This window comes from Crotalus tigris, unplaced genomic scaffold (genome assembly GCF_016545835.1).
Source record: "Crotalus tigris isolate CLP2741 ecotype Arizona unplaced genomic scaffold, ASM1654583v1 scf7180000024151.2778019, whole genome shotgun sequence".
NCBI lineage: Eukaryota > Metazoa > Chordata > Lepidosauria > Squamata > Viperidae > Crotalus > Crotalus tigris.
This window is the reverse complement of record NW_024100413.1, coordinates 504,970-523,387: the sequence shown is the minus strand read 5'-3', so window position 1 is coordinate 523,387 and position 18,418 is coordinate 504,970. Positions and strand designations below refer to the sequence as shown.

The 18,418-nt window shown below is 37.0% G+C and overlaps 1 protein-coding gene across 2 annotated transcripts in view; it reads left to right on the top strand.

The window, feature by feature from the left end:
• Positions 1-18,418, top strand: part of UNC5C (unc-5 netrin receptor C) — a 361,800-nt gene that overhangs the window by 274,868 nt on the left and 68,514 nt on the right. For both annotated transcript variants that reach the window (XM_039322862.1, XM_039322861.1), the window contains exons 5-7: positions 9,166-9,346; positions 10,271-10,438; positions 14,581-14,745. In XM_039322862.1, the coding sequence (XP_039178796.1) occupies positions 9,166-9,346; positions 10,271-10,438; positions 14,581-14,745 (514 nt within the window). The remainder of the gene's footprint in view (positions 1-9,165; positions 9,347-10,270; positions 10,439-14,580; positions 14,746-18,418) is intronic.

Genomic DNA, 18,418 nt, shown 5'->3' with positions numbered 1-18,418 from the left:
TGGAATCAATGATATAAAGGCACTACGCCATGAAGGAGGAATCTCTAAACCCTGTAAGATACCATTAAAAAGATCATTTAATGGTTGTATCATCTCCTCCATTAAAGCTTTATAATGAACAGCTGTTAACCCATCCGTACCCGGAGCTTTCCCTAATTTCAATTGTTGAATTGCTGAGGCAATTTCCTCCTTAGTAATTAAGCCATTAATTTCATATTTCTGATCCTCAGTCAGTTTAGGAAAACTTGCCTCAGCTAAATATTTATTTATATCTAACAATTGTACATTAGTAGATTTATATAAGTTTTGATAATAATCCAAAAAAGATTTTTTAATTAATTCCTTCTGAGAAACTAGTTTACCCTTGTAATTTATTTTCTCTATTATTCTCTGTCTCTGTTTCTTTCTTAATTGATAAGCCAACCATCTCCCCGGCTTATTAGCATTACAAAATGTATTTTGTTTCATAAATAATAAGTTGGTTGCAGCTTGATCTGCTATCAACATATTAAATTGTGACCTTAATAACTTTACAGATTCTTTAGTACTTTCATCAGAAGGATTTAGAATCAAAGCCCTTTCTTTTAATTTAATTTCATCTTCAAGTTCTCTACGTTTCTGAATCTGATTTCGCTTATAAAAATTATTCATTTTTATCAAAACACCGCGCATAAATGCTTTACCTGCATCCCATACCATTGACATTGAAGTCCCCTTGTACATATTCAAAGCAAAATAGTCCTTTAAACACTCCTTTAATTTTTGAACATTCTTCTCTTGTCTAAACAAATTTTCATTAACTCTCCAGGATCTTCTTTCCTCTTTCTCTTGAATCAGCTCCATCCAAACTGGACTATGATCCGTCAGTGATCTAGGAAAAATCTTAACATTCTTTACTTTATTATACAAGTCCGTGGTAATCAAGAAAAAGTCAATTCTTGAAAAAGATTGGTGTCTATCAGAAAAAAAAGTAAAGTCTCTCTCCTCTTGGTTACGTTCCCGCCAATAATCCCTTAATTCCCAGTCTTCTTTCATATCAAAAAAGGCTTTAGGTAGCCTTGCTTGTTTAAGAAAAGGAGAGGAACCTTTCTTGTCCTTTTGTATATCTAAGACACCATTCCAATCACCCATTAATACCACTGATCTATAATCAAGCAATGTTATTTTTTGATGTAACTGCTTATAAAATTGTTCCTGTTGTTGATTTGGAGCGTAAAGTCCAACTATAAGTATTTTCTTACCATAAATACCAAGTTCAATCATCACATATCTCCCCTGGGGATCTGATTCTACCAGACAAGCTGGTAGGTTTTGTTTAACATATATAACAACTCCCCCTTTCTTCCCAGGAGCAGAAGATATAAAATGAGATCCCAAACGAGCATTAACTAAATATTTCTGATCTTTAAGTAAAATATGAGTTTCCTGTAAGCAAATAACATCATTAGTATGTTGCTTCAAATAATAAAAGATTTTTTTGCGTTTCTGAGGAGAATTCAATCCATTAACATTCCAGGTCAAAAACTTTGCCATCTCCCTTGGCACGCAGCCTGGAGAAGACACCATCAAACTCTGAAAGAGCTGCGTGTGTTGCATAACTCTTGGGTCTTGCTCCTCCCACCGGCGGTGATGCACTTCCAGGAGAACTCTCTTTAGGCTCTTTTTTACGTTGCTCCTTCTCTTTACGCTTATAGGCTGCACGGGTCATCCTCTGCTCTTTAACCTCCGTCTGGCGTTGCTTTACAGCTTCTATCATCCCAGCGGAAACCAAATCTAATGCCTCAGATTGCTGCTCAACTTCCTTGCCACTCAGAGATTTCCGACCAGATGAGGTTGAGCCTGCACCCAGGACCGAAGTATAAAAATCTCTAGCTTTGTCAACTGTGTTCAATCTGTAGCGTGTCCCAGCATGGCTCAAAACAATACCCATCGGAATTTCCCATCTAAATGGCATCGATCTAGCTTTAAGCTCATTGGTTAAAAAAGCAAAGTCTTTCCTGCTTCTTAAAATTTTGGATGGGATTTCCTTTAGAATGATGACATCTTGGGCAGCAATCTGAAATCTTTTATTGTAAAAAGCTTGTATAATCTCATTCCGCAGGGACTTCTTTGTAAAATAAATCACCACATCTCTAGGCAAGTTCTTCTGCTTAGCAATCCAGGAGTTGAGCCTATAAATTTTTTCCACTTCTCTCTGTAATTCTCCTTTATCCATATCCAAGGCCAGCGCCAGATCAGTAAGGACCACCTCCACCAGATCTTGATTCACATCTTCCTTGAGGCCTCTGATCCTCAGGGCATACTCCATTTGTCTGTACTGAAACATCAAAATATCTTCTTGTGAGGAGTCCACCTTCCTTTCCACATCTTGAATTTTGTCATCCAAAGAGTCAACTTTGTCTTCCACTTCCTCAAGCCTTGCATCGAGCTTAACCACCACAGTAGCCAAACCTGAAACAGCTGCCAGTATATCTTGTCGTAATTCATTATTGTTTTCTTGCAATTTAGTCTTTATCCCCGTTATCTCTTCTTTGAGATCAGATTTAATTTCTGATTTAATCTGTGAGACAAATTGATTCATTTCCTCTCTCATTTGAACTACAATCTCTCCCATTATGCCTCTAACCTCTTGTGCTGAAAGTCCAGATAGAGGAGGGGAGGGTGGTGGCTGAGCCGGTGGTACATGTTTAGATTGTTGTTGTAGCTGTGCAGTGGAAGTTATAGGAGAAGAAATAACCTTGGGTATTGAGGAAGGCTGCTGCCTCTTTGAAGCCATTTTAAAAAGCACAATTGTCACTTCCCTTTCCCCTCCAGCCAGGAAGGGAGGAGGGAAAAAAAAGAAAAAAAATTTTTAAAAAGAGAGAAACTATAGTCCTTGAAAGTCCAGAGTAAATCCAAAGAATAAAAAATAAAAGAGCAAACAATTCAAAAGAAAAAATTCTAAGCCAAAAGCAAAAGTAAAAGCAAAAACCAGTCCTTAAAAAGGGAAAGTAAAACAAAAGAGAAAGGAAAAAAAAACTCCGACACTTTCAAAGCGCCATCTTAAATCCTTTCACTAATATAACAAAAAAAGGAGGAATAATAGTAGAAATCAAAAAATAAAAAAAATAAACACCTAAATTATAACAAAAAATCCTTTAAACTGCTCCGTCCGTTTAAAAATTACTCACCAGAATGCTATAAACACGGAGATAGAAGCGGCGGTTTCTTTTGCTTCCTAGGAAGCAAAAACAGCTGGGAGGCGGAGATCAGCAGGAGCTCCGAGGGAACACTCCTTTCACCCCCTCTAGAAACAAATCCAGAGGGGGTTCAGGGGTTCTACCTCTATCCCTGCACTCTCTGTCCCTTCCCTTTGCCCGGGAAGGGATTTTCGAGCCGCGGGCCAGCTGATGCACGCTGCGCTCCGCGGCTCTGACACTTCCCCAGCTGGACGGCTAAAAGCTAGCCGCCATCGCCGTCGCCTCACACCGGAAGCTCAAGTCGATGTTTTTCTTAATATTCTCTCTTTCATCTGAGCTATTAGGCAACTGTCCCAGTTTTTTGCCCCTGCAAACTTTATAAGTGTACCCTCAACCAAGTAATTGATAAAAACATGGAATAACAGAGGCCAGTGCCACTCCAATTTATTCTTCATTCAGAGATGAAGCGAGTGAATTAATTAGCACTCTTTGGTAGACATTTGTCCACTTATACATCCATCTAACAGTATTATCTAGTCCACATTTTACCATTTTATGAAAGGGAAATTCATAGAGAGATGTAGAATTTTGTCTATGTGCAACACCATGTTCTTTCTCTTGGGTCTATTCCTTTGGAATAAGAGAGAAATGAGAAATAGTAACAGAAATTAAGTACATGAGATAAGAAAAGGAATCTAGTTTGCATCACTATTTGCTAGCTACCTCTATACTTTTCCATTTTTGCAAAATCTCTTCATACATATACATACATACATACATACATACATACATACATACATACCTATCCTTAATGACTGTAAAAATCTGAATCCCGGGCATATCTGTTCAATAATATACAATCCTCGAACTCCGGGAGGAATATAAATCAGCTGTTTATTGTTAAAAAATTAAAAAACAATAAAAGCAACTATTTACAATACTAAAACAAACTTAGCTTTCGCTGATCCACTGTCAGCGTCTTCAGAGTGAAGTGTTGGGGTGGAGAGATCTCTTATAAGCCTTGATAACCTAGTTTCTTACTCATTGACCATGTGATAGGGCCATTCGTCCTGACTGACCGTAATTGCCTTAACTGTCCCGCCTCCCTTTGTTTGCACTCCAGTTCCACAATTCCTCTCCCCTCCCCTCCTTGTCCATCTTCTCCTTCCTGGTGTTGTTGCCATTGGTTTACCTTCTAGCCACTCCCCCGCACTCACTTTGGGCCACGGGTCAGGATCCAGTATCCCAGGTGCCCTTTCGCTGCTGTTCCCCTCTCTTCCATTCCATTTATCTACCTGTTGCTCCTATCTTTCACTGTTTGTCATCATGAGTCGTATTTTCCCCAGTTTCCCCTCACGTCTGAGTGTGTGTGCATGCAGCCCTGCCCCGCCCTTCCATCCCATCTGTCTGTAATCAGCTGGGCTGACTGTCGGCTCGCTCCTGGATACACTCCCTCTCATCCTTGCCAATCCTATCCTTGCATCTGCCGGCTGTCTCCCTGTGGTCATTCTGGGCTGGGTGCTCAGAATTGGCACTGTTAGTGCTTCTCCACTGTTGCCCCCCTCTCTTTTTTACCCTGCTGATCCATCCACTGTTCTTGCCTTCCACTATCTGTCCTTCTGGGCCTACTTTTCTCTGATCTTTCTCCGTGCTTAGGTGTGCGCACACACAACCGCACCCTATCCTCCTGCCTTATCTGCCTGTGTTCAACTAGGCTGCCTGCAGTAATGCCTTGGGGAAGGGTAAGAATGAAGGATAAATTGTATATTCTGGGAGTAATTCCACAAAAGAGGCTGAAAAATGGCTTACTGTATATGCTTGTATAAGGAAGCTTAATACTTAATATGAATTACATGGTTATCCATGTTTAACTGTGGTTTCCTCAATTAACTTTGTTTTATGGCTTGGCTAAACATACTGAATATGTGTGGGTGGGTTCATAGTGGACTGGGTTCACACAGCATGCTGTGCTAAAATATGATCTGACATTTTGCTTCAGTGCATTCTTTGAACATAGGCATAAAACCTCAATATTTTTGGAGTTCCAAATTGTATTGGCATTTTATATAAAAGCTTTAAATGAAAAAACGCCTTACTGAAGACATGTATTTATTCCGAAGCAGTTGTTATGTTTGTAGCTGAAGCAATTTTAATTTGACATTTAGTACTATTACCAAGGACATTACAACTGACTCATTTCTAAAAGGCCCTGCAAATAAGACCTGTGGTTTTGATCAACGCAGTAAGGAGCTTTAATTGCAACAGCTTGTCTTCTTTGATAAATTAGGCACATCAAACATTGGAAAACGACTTGAATGCTCATTCTCTGAAAGTATATGATGAGTTTTAGAAGAAAATATTAACAGCTCTCTGAAAAAGGATTTAGCTTTGAAAAATGTTATAAAGGGGAAAAAAACAAGTGTTCTTTGAAAGGTTGCCTTAAAACACAGAAAACAAAAAAGGTGCATTACTATCTAGTTTTCCTTCTTAACTTGTGCCAATATATTAGAGAAGTTCTCAACTTTATCCATTCTTTAGATTCTTCATAATTCAATGCACATTTTTATCAATATTCACTTTGCCATCTATGATTTCTAGGCTACTTGGTTAAATGGTTATATGATTTAGGAGAAAAAAGCTGTTATTTGTATATCTATACTGTGAAAGATAGGACCTTTATACATACCCATTGCTTACTTCATCTCTGAAATGCAAGAGACCACATTTTCCCGTGCAGATTCGCTTTTCTTTGTCATAAGATTGTATGGGAGCTAATATAATAAAAAGAAGTAAGATTTTTCTTTATAACCTAAGAAAGTAAAGTAAGATAAATTCTGCTTCACAGACTGCCATCGAGAAAGCATTTGTACATGGAAGTAAAAAAAATGACACGTATATTTTCCTTCATTCGCGAAATAAACAATTGTAGAGTGAATTTTCACTCTACAAAAAAGACATTCAGAACATGTGAAAATACAAACATGGCACCTATCTGCAACACTTTCAAGCACTTATGCCTTTCTTGGGCATCGTAGACCAACAGTGTAATCCCACCCAAGTGCTGGCCAGGTCTTGCCTCTAGTCTAGTCAAGGTTGCCTAGTGTTGTCACAGGCTGTACCTATCATACGGCTTGTATTACCATTATTTCTTGAGGAGGTAATTATCTACCTTTATCCATATTGTCCATGTTCTCTGTATGTTGCTATAGCACTGTATGAAAGTAGGACAGGGAACAATTGACTGTGATTATGTCAAGGGTGAACGTTATCTTCTGCAAATTGTGTATCCTTTTTGGGTAATTATGTAAAAAAAAATAGTTTATAGAGTTGCAGGCTGGCACTATGATATATGTGCACATGCTCCAAAACACATCAGAAAAGTGAATCTAAGTGCTGTACTGCTGTAGAATCTACTTTCAGTAAGGACAATTCTGATAGTGCCCAAAATATATATATTAAATTATATGAGAGCTGGCTAAATATAATAATGTTATTTTGAGAGTTACATCCTGGAAGATATTAGGGAAAATACATGAGTGCAGGAGTGCAATAAGGAATACTACCATTGCCTTTGGTTCTATTGTGCAAATTGTGTAGATGCAGAAGCATAGAAAGGACTATCTTAAAGTATAGGATGAATGTGTTTGATATACAATCACTCTATCAAGTTTTGATGATTGTTTCCATGAAGAAATATTCTTTGCCTAATATTTTGTTATTAATTATAATTTCAGAGTAATAAAAATCTAAGGTTGTAGATTCATTAATTCATGGTTGCATGTAGTACTTTATCACTGAAAATTAATGTAATTTCACACTATTTCAAATGCAATAGTTTCCATTAGAAACAATTCATTTATGCAGTGCATAGAATCATTAGTAATTCTATATTGCAAAATATTAAGTTGATGCACACTAATTTATGGATATGAGAACAGATAGTTGCATACTTGCAACCAAGTTTTGTTTTAGGTGATAAAATGAAATAGAATATTCATGTTCCTATCTTAAATGGGATGTATTTTACTAAGCACACTTTCAGAAAAGAATCAAGCTTTAACAAAAACAGAAGAAGGCCCAATTGCCTACATGAATGATTGATCACAGTCATTTTTGTGATTTAAAAAAACAGAGGAGCAAATCTTCTTGGCTTTCCATCTCTTTGGGCAGATGTTCAAACTGTTTAGAGTAAAGGGCATGTTTCTCTGAATGAACCAGGTCTTTCTTTGTTGTGAAAATTTTCTGTATTCCATTGGGTTGGCCAGGGGCAGGATTTTTTTTATTTAATTAAAGTGCTGGGCATAAATTCCAGTGATCCAGTGACATGAAGGCAACTTCTTTGATCTATCCCAGGTTGTAAAACATGCTCAGTTCAAAAGCAAATAAGCTACTGAATGTTCAGCCAATTTATGTGGACTAACTTACCTCAGGCAGCTCCAAGAGACTGGAGTGGTTCTTTATGATAGAAATGAATGGAATATTATATAGCTTGGGAAACATGTTTTTAGATCTTTAACAATTTCAGCCTTTCAGAATGCCTTTTTTTTTAAAAAAAATGTATGAATACAGGGTGTGATTGTATATACACAAGTCATAACAGAGTCACGTTGATCCATATAGATATGGTAAACAGTATCTTATTTTAAGTACACACAAGATGCATTATTGGTGAAATGTTTAACCTATGTTCCTACTAAGTTATTAATGAAAAAATCATTTGTTTCAAAAGATCATGACCCACATAGGTTTCACAGGGGTCTCTAATAGCTGTTAACATTCTTAAAATTTGGAAGGACCAAAGAATCACTTACATAAAAAGGTCACTCAATGCTATTTTTCTTTAAGTTTAAAAACTCACTATTCAGTTTCCAAAGAGCATTACTGAAAGGTAAAGTAAAAAGTAAAGTTTTCCCCTGTCCAGTCGTGTCCAGCTCTGTGGGGAAGTACTCATCTCTGTTTCTTAGCTGAGAGAGCCAGCATTGTCCAATGGTCATGTGGCCAGAATGACTGTATGCAGAGATGCACGGAATGCAGTATCTTCCCATTGAAGTTTACCTACTCACATTTGCCTGCTTTCGAATTGCTAAACGGTCAGGAACTGGGTCAAGTAAAAGGTGCTCAAACCCAGATTTCCAACTGACAAACTCAGCATCTTTAACCACCACACCCCTATTGAAAAGTAGGATAAAAATAATTATGATTCAAAATATACTTAAGGGATCTTGATAGGAAATCTAGATTTGTCCTTGTAATGTGGGATCTCCTCATGTCTCTAGGGCAATTGATCACTGATAGTTGTCACAATGAATTCTGGAAAGGATCCCTGAAATTAAAAAAAAAAAAAAAAACACCTTACAGGTCTTTTCAGCTGGACATTTTTTCCTGTATTATCATTATAGGTAGTCCTCAACCTGCAACTATTTGTTTAGTGACTATTCAGTATTCCAGCCACAATGAAAAAGTGACTTATAACCAGTTTTTACACTTATACTTTGTAGCATCCCCATGGTCATGTGATCAATATTTGGGCACTTGGCAACTGGCATGTATTTATGTCAGTTGTACTGTCCCGGGATCATGTGATCACCTTTTAATCTTCCCAGCTGGCTTCCAATAAACAAAGTCAATGTGCAAAGCTGGATTCGTTTAACAACCACATGTTTCATTTAATGACTGCAGTGATTCACTTAACAACTGTGGCAAAAAAGTTGTGAAATGGGGCACAATTCACTCAACAACTGTGTTGCTTAACAGTAGAAATGTTGGGCTCAGCCATGATCTAAATCAAGACTTCTCAGCTGTCTTTGTTGTATTTGTATTTAAATGGTATTTGTGTTTATTTACTTGTTTTGTATATGTAACATATAAACTTTGAGAGAATTATTAATCTGTCAAAGAACATAAAAACGTGTAATAAAAATATAGTTTAGTGGAGTGCTTCATATAAAAATGCTGTATCTGATCATATCTGTGAATCTCTCAACAGGTTGAGTGGCTGAAAAATGAAGAGGTGATAGATCCTGTTGAAGACCGAAATTTTTATATCACTATTGACCACAACCTGATCATAAAGCAAGCACGTCTCTCTGATACAGCCAATTATACTTGTGTTGCCAAAAATATTGTGGCAAAAAGGAAGAGCACCACTGCTGCTGTCATTGTCTATGGTAAGAGAGTTATCAGGTTACATATTTTGGCTATTTATAGATTTTTGTTTTACATATAAACAAAATTAAATCTGTGCAGGCATGAGAAATGTTGATTTCTAAAGTGGGTTGAATTCTACTTTATTCTGCTCTGTATGTTTAGTTGAAGCCTAGAAACAATGTAGGCAATTTATAATGAAAGTAGAGTATCCTTTGTTTTGTAGTTAATTAAAACATGTTGGGCTGGGGAAAAAAACTCCACAGACTTCTGAGTTTTGTTCCCCTCATTTTACTGGAATGTTAGCCCAAGTTCCATGTCCATGCTTTCAGATTTCATTGTGTTTATGAAAAGATTAAAACTGAGACAGCTTGAATAAGGCAGCCTTACTGTTTTCAATCTGCCTGCAATTAGAACAAGGACACATATTATACTTAGCCTTTGAGATCAGCTTGGCGTCTTTCCTGTTGAATTGGAGGTAGAGTAGGAAAAAAGAGAGAGAGAGAGGTAGCAAAAAGGAGATAAATAACTGCTGCTTGATTGCACTTATTCTCATTTTCTCTGTCCACAAAGAAGATCCAAAGTTCTCAATTTGTTGCAGTACCATTATTCCTACATTTTCCATCACTTTTCATTCAGTTTCATGATAAAGAACAGGCTTTCAAAATTTCTTTCAAAGAACAGAATTTCATCACTAGGTTCTTGCACTTTGTTACAAGAAGAAGTATGTCTTCCGTCTTTCAGTGATCAATTATCTTTCCAGCAGTCCGTAACTGCTGTTTTTTTTTATTATCCATTTTTGAAGTCCAAGCAAGCATAAAAGAAATACATAAGCTTTCCTTTTTTAACAAACAAATGCTTAATTCATAGAAAGGCTTGGAAACTTTAGGCTTAATAAATTGTCAGTTCTTCATCTAAGTCATTTTCCTAACTTCCTCACTTCTCAGTCAATGGTGGATGGTCAACTTGGACAGAGTGGTCAGTATGTAACAGCCGTTGTGGAAAAGGCTCTCAGAAGCGTACAAGAACATGTACCAATCCAGCACCACTGAATGGGGGAACCTTCTGTGAAGGCCAGAATTTACAGAAAATACCTTGTACTACATTATGTCCAGGTATGTTGTATCACTGTGGTGCAATATTATCTAGAATAAGTCTTGTTTTTTTTTTCTTTTCATGGTGGTAGTGTGGGGGATGAAAATGATGACTTCTTACTTTTAATTTTAAAGTAAACTCTATTATGCCATTGAAATACAAATAAGCTGAATAATTAGCACTATTATTATGCAATGTTTGCCTCACATTGCAGTTGTATTTCTGAACACTTACATAATGAGTCAAGATTTAGACCCTTGGGAACCTAGGCCTTGGATCTGTTAAAAATTCTGCATTTAAATAATAACATGTTTTTATGTATTAGTAAGCTTACACATAGGTAAAGATATGATTTTTTTACTAAAAGTAAAAATATTATCTGAAGGAGTTGGATTATTGTATTTATTGTAAACCAGAGGTCCCCAACCGGTGGGCCACAACCCACTACTGGGCCCTGGCCAGCGGGCCATGGAACAGACTGGCCAGGGGGTACACATGTGTGTGCACGCTCACCCCCATTTGCACCATGCAGCAAAAATGGGGTGCTAGTGAGTGTCACGCGGGTGCTAGCACCGCCCCATTTGCATCGTGCGTACTTGTGGCCCCATTTATGTTTGTGCATGCGGGTGTGCATAAAATGCTTTCCCCTCCCTTTCCCTCCAGTTCGCCAACCGAGAAAAGTTGGAGACCTCTTTGATGAACTGCCCAGAGTCACTATGAAGACAGGTGGCATATAAATGCAATAAATACATAAATGAATAAATACATAAAATTATCATGTTATAACTGTTGTAAAATAACAGAATTTTAACATTAAAAACAAAAAATGTGCAAAGTCTCTTAATAATATGTTTCAGAATGTCTTTGGCTGCGATCTTATTCACTAAGATGGCAAAATACACCCTATTCATTTTAGATGGATTAGAAAGTTATTTGAATTCATTCAAAGGACAGAAAGTTCAAATAATGCTCGTGCCTCTCTAGTTCAAAACCTGATTCACTCTTTACACCAACAAAACATTTTCTCTATCACCAGCTATGTTCCTTTATCTATTTGGCAATAGTGATCTAAATAGTATTAATGTAATGGTTGGAGGAAAATCTATTTTGTTGCCCCTTCTTAAATTTCTATTGCTCTTGATATCAATTAAACTTTCCCTTGAAACATTACAAATTCAAGGTTCCATGTTACTGCATGCTTCTCAACATTACAACATTACATTAAAGTAAGGAATAAAATATAGATTTTAAAGGACAAAAGCACATAACAGTGCAAGCAACTTCAGAAATTGTATCTATTATCTGTAAGAATTTGCTGCGGATCTGTTGAATTCTGTCTGAACCTATTATTTTAATAGGGAATATTTTGGGAAATCAATTCAGTAAGCATATATTTATTTTAGGTGTCTGTATCAGATCAGAGGAGAAATATGTGACTGGATGGCATCTCCCTAGCCCAGTGTCAAACCAAACACCATGTTGGGATGTAAGGAGATTGTCTGTTAAGTTTTTATAATATACCAAATGAACAAAGAATTTAAAGTCTTTATTGCATAGAATTCTAGTGACTACCTATCTAACTTCTTCTGAGGGATGCACTTGAAGAAGGACTTTTCAGAATGCTCTTAGAGCAATTTTAAGTAACTTTTTACATATGAAGCAGGTGGAATCAGCAAGACTATGACTCTTGGCTTTTGGAATTCTAAAGAGAAGAATCTTCTTCCTCTCTTATTTTCTCTTGATGTAGGGTTTTGGGAATACAGTAGTGATCTGGGGGGAGGAAAAGCAGAAGCTATCTAACAGCTCTTCTACCCAATTATTCTATTAATCCCTGTGTCATATTTCTTTTTGCTTATAGCTATACTATTCTTCCCTCTTGTTTATCCATGAATTTCCCATGAAAGCTTCTTTCATTGTGTACTACCATGCAGAATCCTAATAGGACAAGAAGGTGGGAATGTCTATGGAGATTCTCAATTATCCAACTCATGGTTGTCCCAAAAGTGCTTTTCCAAAAGACAAGTAGACTTTCTTGTTTTTTTTTCTTTGAAAAAGTTTTCCTTGTTATCCAAGAAGGTTCTTCAGAAGGTGGAGACATTAACATACATTATAGCAGTGGTTCTCAACCTGTGGGTCGGGACCCCATTTAGGGTCGAACGACCATTTCATGGGGGTCGCCAAACAACGCAGTCCGCCATTTTTCCCCCTTTTCCTTAGCTGTGCTACTCCCTTTTATTCTATTGGCTTTTGAAAGCCAATAGAGTAGACTCTCTTGAATAGAGTCTAATTCTATTGGCTTTCAAAAGCCAATAGGAATTGTCCAGGCTGTCTCTGCCCTGCTGAGCCCGCCAAAAGTCCCATTCTGCAAACGGTGCTGCACCAGTTGAGTAGTCCTCGACTTACGACCGGTTGAGTAATCCTCGACCTATGAGCGGTTGGGGGTCGCGGCATTAAAAAGGTTGAGAACCACTGCATTATAGGAAAAGGGTACTGGTGAGATAGTCAGAATTTTTCTTTTCGCCCAGATTAGACAATGGACAATAAATGAATAACTTTAAAATCAACAAACTGATAGCATTTTTTTTTATTTTGTGAAACTTGATAATATTTTTGTTAAAACCTCCATCTCCATATTCTTAAGGTCTGAAATGATCTCCTTTTTCAGTATGAGTTCTACATTGGACATACTGCAGTATGTTGGACTCATAACTTTCTATTTATCACTAGTATCATTTCTTTTTGACCATCATACATGCAGGTTTATACTTGATTTTGCTAAGGGAAACCTCTAGATTTGAACCTGGGAAGGAATATTGCTTCTAGAGTAAAGTATGACTATTGCTGAACAAGAATGGAAGGTATAATTCTTTATTTTAAGAAATGTTATTCCACCATCAATGTTTAATACTGATCATTAGGATTGTTTAATGCAGTATTTTGATTAGAACACAATAATAAACTGCAGGCTTTATATCATGATTTATTTATTTATTTATGAGACTTATATACCGCTTTAAGTGCAAGCACTCTCTAAGTGGTGTACACCAGTAAGCAATGTATATATATATTTACATTGCCCCCAACAATCTGGGTCCTCATTTTACCTACCCCGGAAGGATGGAAGGCTGAGTCAACCTTGAGCCGGTGAGATTTGAACCGCTGACCTGCTGAACACAGTCAGCTAAAGTGGCCTGCAGTACTGCACTCTAACTGCTGTGCCACCTCGGCTCATGTGGAGTAGGTAGAATTACACAAATCTTTGAATCTTTACTGACACAATGGGACATATCTAATTTGCTTACTTAAGAGTATTTCCTGATGTCACAGAAGAAAACAGGTGAATCAAAATTTTCATCCCTACTCACATTTAATGAACTAAAACATCTGCACGGCAATTTATTGGTTGTTATTATCTATGGCAACGTCTCTCAACCTCAACAATTTTAAAATGTGTGAACTTCAACTCCCAGAATTCCTCAGACAGCCAGTTGAAGTACACGCGTTTTAACATTCCTGTTGACATTCCAGAATTTGGATTAGTAAACCTCATATGATCTACTAGTGGCACCATTTCTAATGACAGCATCAGTTCTTCGATTTACTGCATCTCTACTGCTGCTGCATGCTGGAGAAATGCATTAAAGAGAAAACATCAAAGACAGAACATCTTTCAGAACCAAAAAGAAAAATTTGGATCAGTATAGTTCTCCATTTCTGAAGAGTTTTAAACATAAGCTCTACAGCTACCTCTGGTGGATGATTTATTGGTTTTACTGCATATTGCAAAGAGTTGGGCTAGGTGATTCTTATGGTGCTCTGCAGTTCTGTGATTGGCAATAGGATAAAAAGGATTTCATCTTACATAGATTCTATAGTCAGATTTTATCCTAGGAGTTCAACTTTGCATTCAAATAAAGGAAGCTGCTACTTATATACAAATGATCTGACCAGAGTTAAGTTGAAATTTATCACTTTGTCTAGGAAGAGGGAGAGATGAAAGGGAAAGGAAAGGACTTCTATTATCTATATTTTCAATAAGCAAGCTCCTTATAGAATTTCATGTAAAATCATTTTTTTAATCTGAATATTTTCTATTTTTCCCACTCCCACCTCATTTTGTCTTTATATTTTGCCTTTACATTTTTCCATTTTCTTATGACAGTGGATGGGAGGTGGACAGCATGGAGTAAATGGTCCACATGTGGAACAGAATGTACCCACTGGCGCAGGAGGGACTGCACCGCACCAGCACCCAAGAACGGCGGCAGAGACTGTGAGGGCCTTGTCTTGCAGTCCAAGAACTGCACAGATGGGCTGTGTATGCAGAGTAAGTGAAAGTACCCTAATGCTGCTTTGTTGACATTGCCACTTGGGATGGACAGACAGAGAGAAACAGCTTAGTGGTCCAGCCTTCTTTTGATATTCGAAGAAAGAAAGGATTCATGTAAGTCTATATTGGAATGAATTCAAAAGAAATTCCCCACTTTGTAGCCATAGCAGAGGAACAAACTCACCTTTAAAAGGTTTGGCATAGCTTGGCAGAAACAAATCATTGCCTGTGTTCTTCTAATCCCTTTTTGGGTGTGTTTGGATTACAGCTTCCTGCTAAGTTTGAATATGGAAGGAATTGACCTTCAGATGTCCCTCAAAACTCCAACATATTAATATAGTCAATCGTTCATGTTGGGTCATGACATCTAAAGCCCTCCATCTATTGATTTACTCAGCCTGGCATTTAAGCTAGGAGAGATGTTTTTATGAGTAGCAAAATATCCTCTTTATCTTCTAGTTCTTGAGTGTAGCTGGCACCTGACAAAAAAGTCCTGAGGTATTGTGAATAGAGGTCTCTGTTGGCTTTGCATGTGTTCATTCATAAGTCCATGTTATCATTTTTCTCATTGCTCTGCTCCATATTTTAATAACAAAGGAAAACATAAACCTTTCTGATACTGCAGTCCTGTTGCAAATCTGTTCAGTAGTAAATGCAGTTTCATTGTGAGGATGAATTGTACATATTTAGCACTTTTATCCTTCACTACATATTTTATATACACTTTAAATAGTTGGGGCAGGGTGATAGCAAGTGCAATATCCCAGAATGTCCAAGAATTATGAAATGTATAGTATCTAATGCACCCATTAGTTTGTGATGGAAATCAGGATAACAACTCCTTTAGATGGAAAAGATACCAAATTTCACTGAAAAAGAGCTAGTTTCTGCTTAAACATATAGGTGCATATGGATTTTTTAAGATCACAATTATGTTACTAAAGTCGTTAAGTTTTTTTTAATTAGTTGCATCTTTACATACAATACTAGAGAATCAACAATGGTAAACATAGAATTTGAAAACATGTATATAGTTGTATTTGGTGATTCTATGCACTTCCCTGAAAAGTACTTGAATAAAATTGTATTTATTTTACTCGTTAATGATATTTGCAGAGAGATTAAAAACATAAAACTCAATAACAATCAAAATTAAAGACAAAAGAAAATAGAGAAAAAAACAAATTTTCTGTAACTTGAAAAACATCATGCAAAGAGCTCACAGCATTCCTTAGACCAGGGGTAGGCAACCTTGGCTCTTTTATGACTCGTGGACTTCAACTCCCAGAATTCCTGAGCCAGCCATGCTGAGGGGAAATGGAGAGGTTTCCAAGCTGAGCCATGCGGGCTCAGGAATTCTGGGAGTTGAAGTCCATGAGTCATAAAAGAGCCAAGGTTGCCTACCCCTGCCTTAGACAAATGCCTGGGACAAGAGTCACTTCTGAAAGAAATCAGAATTAGGACTGTTCAGCTATCTGAGAGTATTCTGTTTCAAAAGGAAATACTGAAGCATGCCATCTCTGAGACCCAAATTGGGATTTGAAGCATGCCATCTCTATCAGATCTTACAGGACAGGCAGAATCATGGGAGAAAGGTGATAACTTTAAATAACAAGGCTGCATACCATGGAGAACTTAATACAGTACATGACAACCAGTATCTTGAATTACATCTAGTTCATGTGCCAAAAGTTTTAGATGGACACACTTTGGCCAGGCTATAAATGTTCATGCCATCACATTTTGCGTCAGCTGAAACTTCTGAGTGGTCTTCAAAAACCATCCCAAGTACAGAATATTTCAGTAACTCAGATGAGAAGTGACTCATGAGAAGGGCCTCCTGATCCAAGAATGGATACAATTGGCATACAAGATGGATTTGTACAAAGGACATAGCTGCCACTTGTTCTTCAAGCAGGAGCTGTGAATCCAAGAAAATCCCCAAACTGCATACAAGTTCTCTCTGGAGAAGGATGAACATTGCCTATAAATAAGTTTTTGGATTCTATTTTAGATTGTGTATATTAATAGTTTGCACAGATGTGAAGGAACAATTATTACTTATTAAGAAACATATCATTGTTTATGTTCTCTTATAGTCTTTAGTCATACAGATCATGAAAGCTTTTGAAATATTACAACAGTGAACACATTTCAGATCCTTCCTTTATACCTTTGCTCCTTTTTTTGTTCAAGGTATTGTAAAGGAAAACCAGTAAAGCTCATAATATTCATTTCAAAGTGTTTTTCTGATGTTGATAGCAATTGTATGTTGCATTTCACCAATATAAAGGAAGGAAAGGAATCTCTAGAAAGATTAGACGATTTTCAAAACTGTCAGACTTTGATAATACTAGATGGAGAAAAAAAAGTCTATTCTGAAATTAACTACCTGATTGTACGCCTTGGAGATAATACAGCAAATTATGCATCACTTCAAAACAGCTAGTCCTCGACTTACAAAAGTTCATTTAGTCCATTCAAAAGTTACAACTTGAATGGACAACAATCAATTCAAAGTTACAGTGGCACTGAAAAAAGTGACTTATGACTGTTCTACACATTTATGACCATTGCAGCATCTTCATGATCACGTGATCAAAATTCAGATGTTTGGCATCTGACTCATATTTATGACAGTTGCCGTGTCCTGGGGTCATGTGATCCCCTTTTGTGACCTTCTGACAAACAAAGTCAATGGGGAAGCCAGATTCACTTAACAACTGCATTACTAACTTAACAACTGCAGTGATTCATTTAACAACTGTGGCAGGAAAGGTCATAAAATGGGGCAAAACTCACTTAACAAATGTCTCACTTAGCAACAAAAATTTTGGGCTCAATTGTGGTTGTAAGTCGAGAACTACCTGGAGGGTGAATAACCTGTTATGATAAATTATGAAGAAAAAATATTCTTTATTTCCAGCAGTTTGTATTTTATACTACCACTTTATATTTAGATAGGATTATGCTGTTCGTGCATGTATGATGAAACAATCTTTTGCACAGAAATTTAGAGTGGAAATATTATAAAGTTCCTCCAGGTACTAATATTATATATTGTACTTTTCTTTAGCAAGGTTATTTATTTATGAGACTTATATACCGCTTTAAGGCAAGCACTCTCTAAGTGGTGTACACCGGTAAGCAATGTATATATATATATATATATATATATATTTACATTGCCCCTAACAATCTGGGTCCTCATTTTACCTACCCCGGAAGAATGGAAGGCTGAGTCAACCTTGAGCCGGTGAGATTTGAACCGCTGACCTGCTGAACACAGTCAGCTAAAGTGGCCTGCAGTACTGCACTCTAACTGCTGCGCCACCTCAGCTCTTGCTAAGTTTAAAGACTTCACTACTTTTAGGAAAGTTTATGATCTATTAAGAAACCTGCGTATGTATACTTAGATTACATTTATCTATTGCATTTCTATACCACCCATATCACTTAAGTGACTCTTGGTGGTTTACAACATAACAAAACATTATAAACCCATGAATAAAAGCATAAATTAAAACAAAATTAAGAAAAAAGTTAAAATAAAAAAATCAGAGTTAAAAAAGAATCACAGGACTAAAAAGTTAACAAGGCAGAGGGAGTGCCCTCAAGCCACCAGCCATCCCCAGGGTGGTATCACTCTCTTAGACCCCCGTGCTAATTA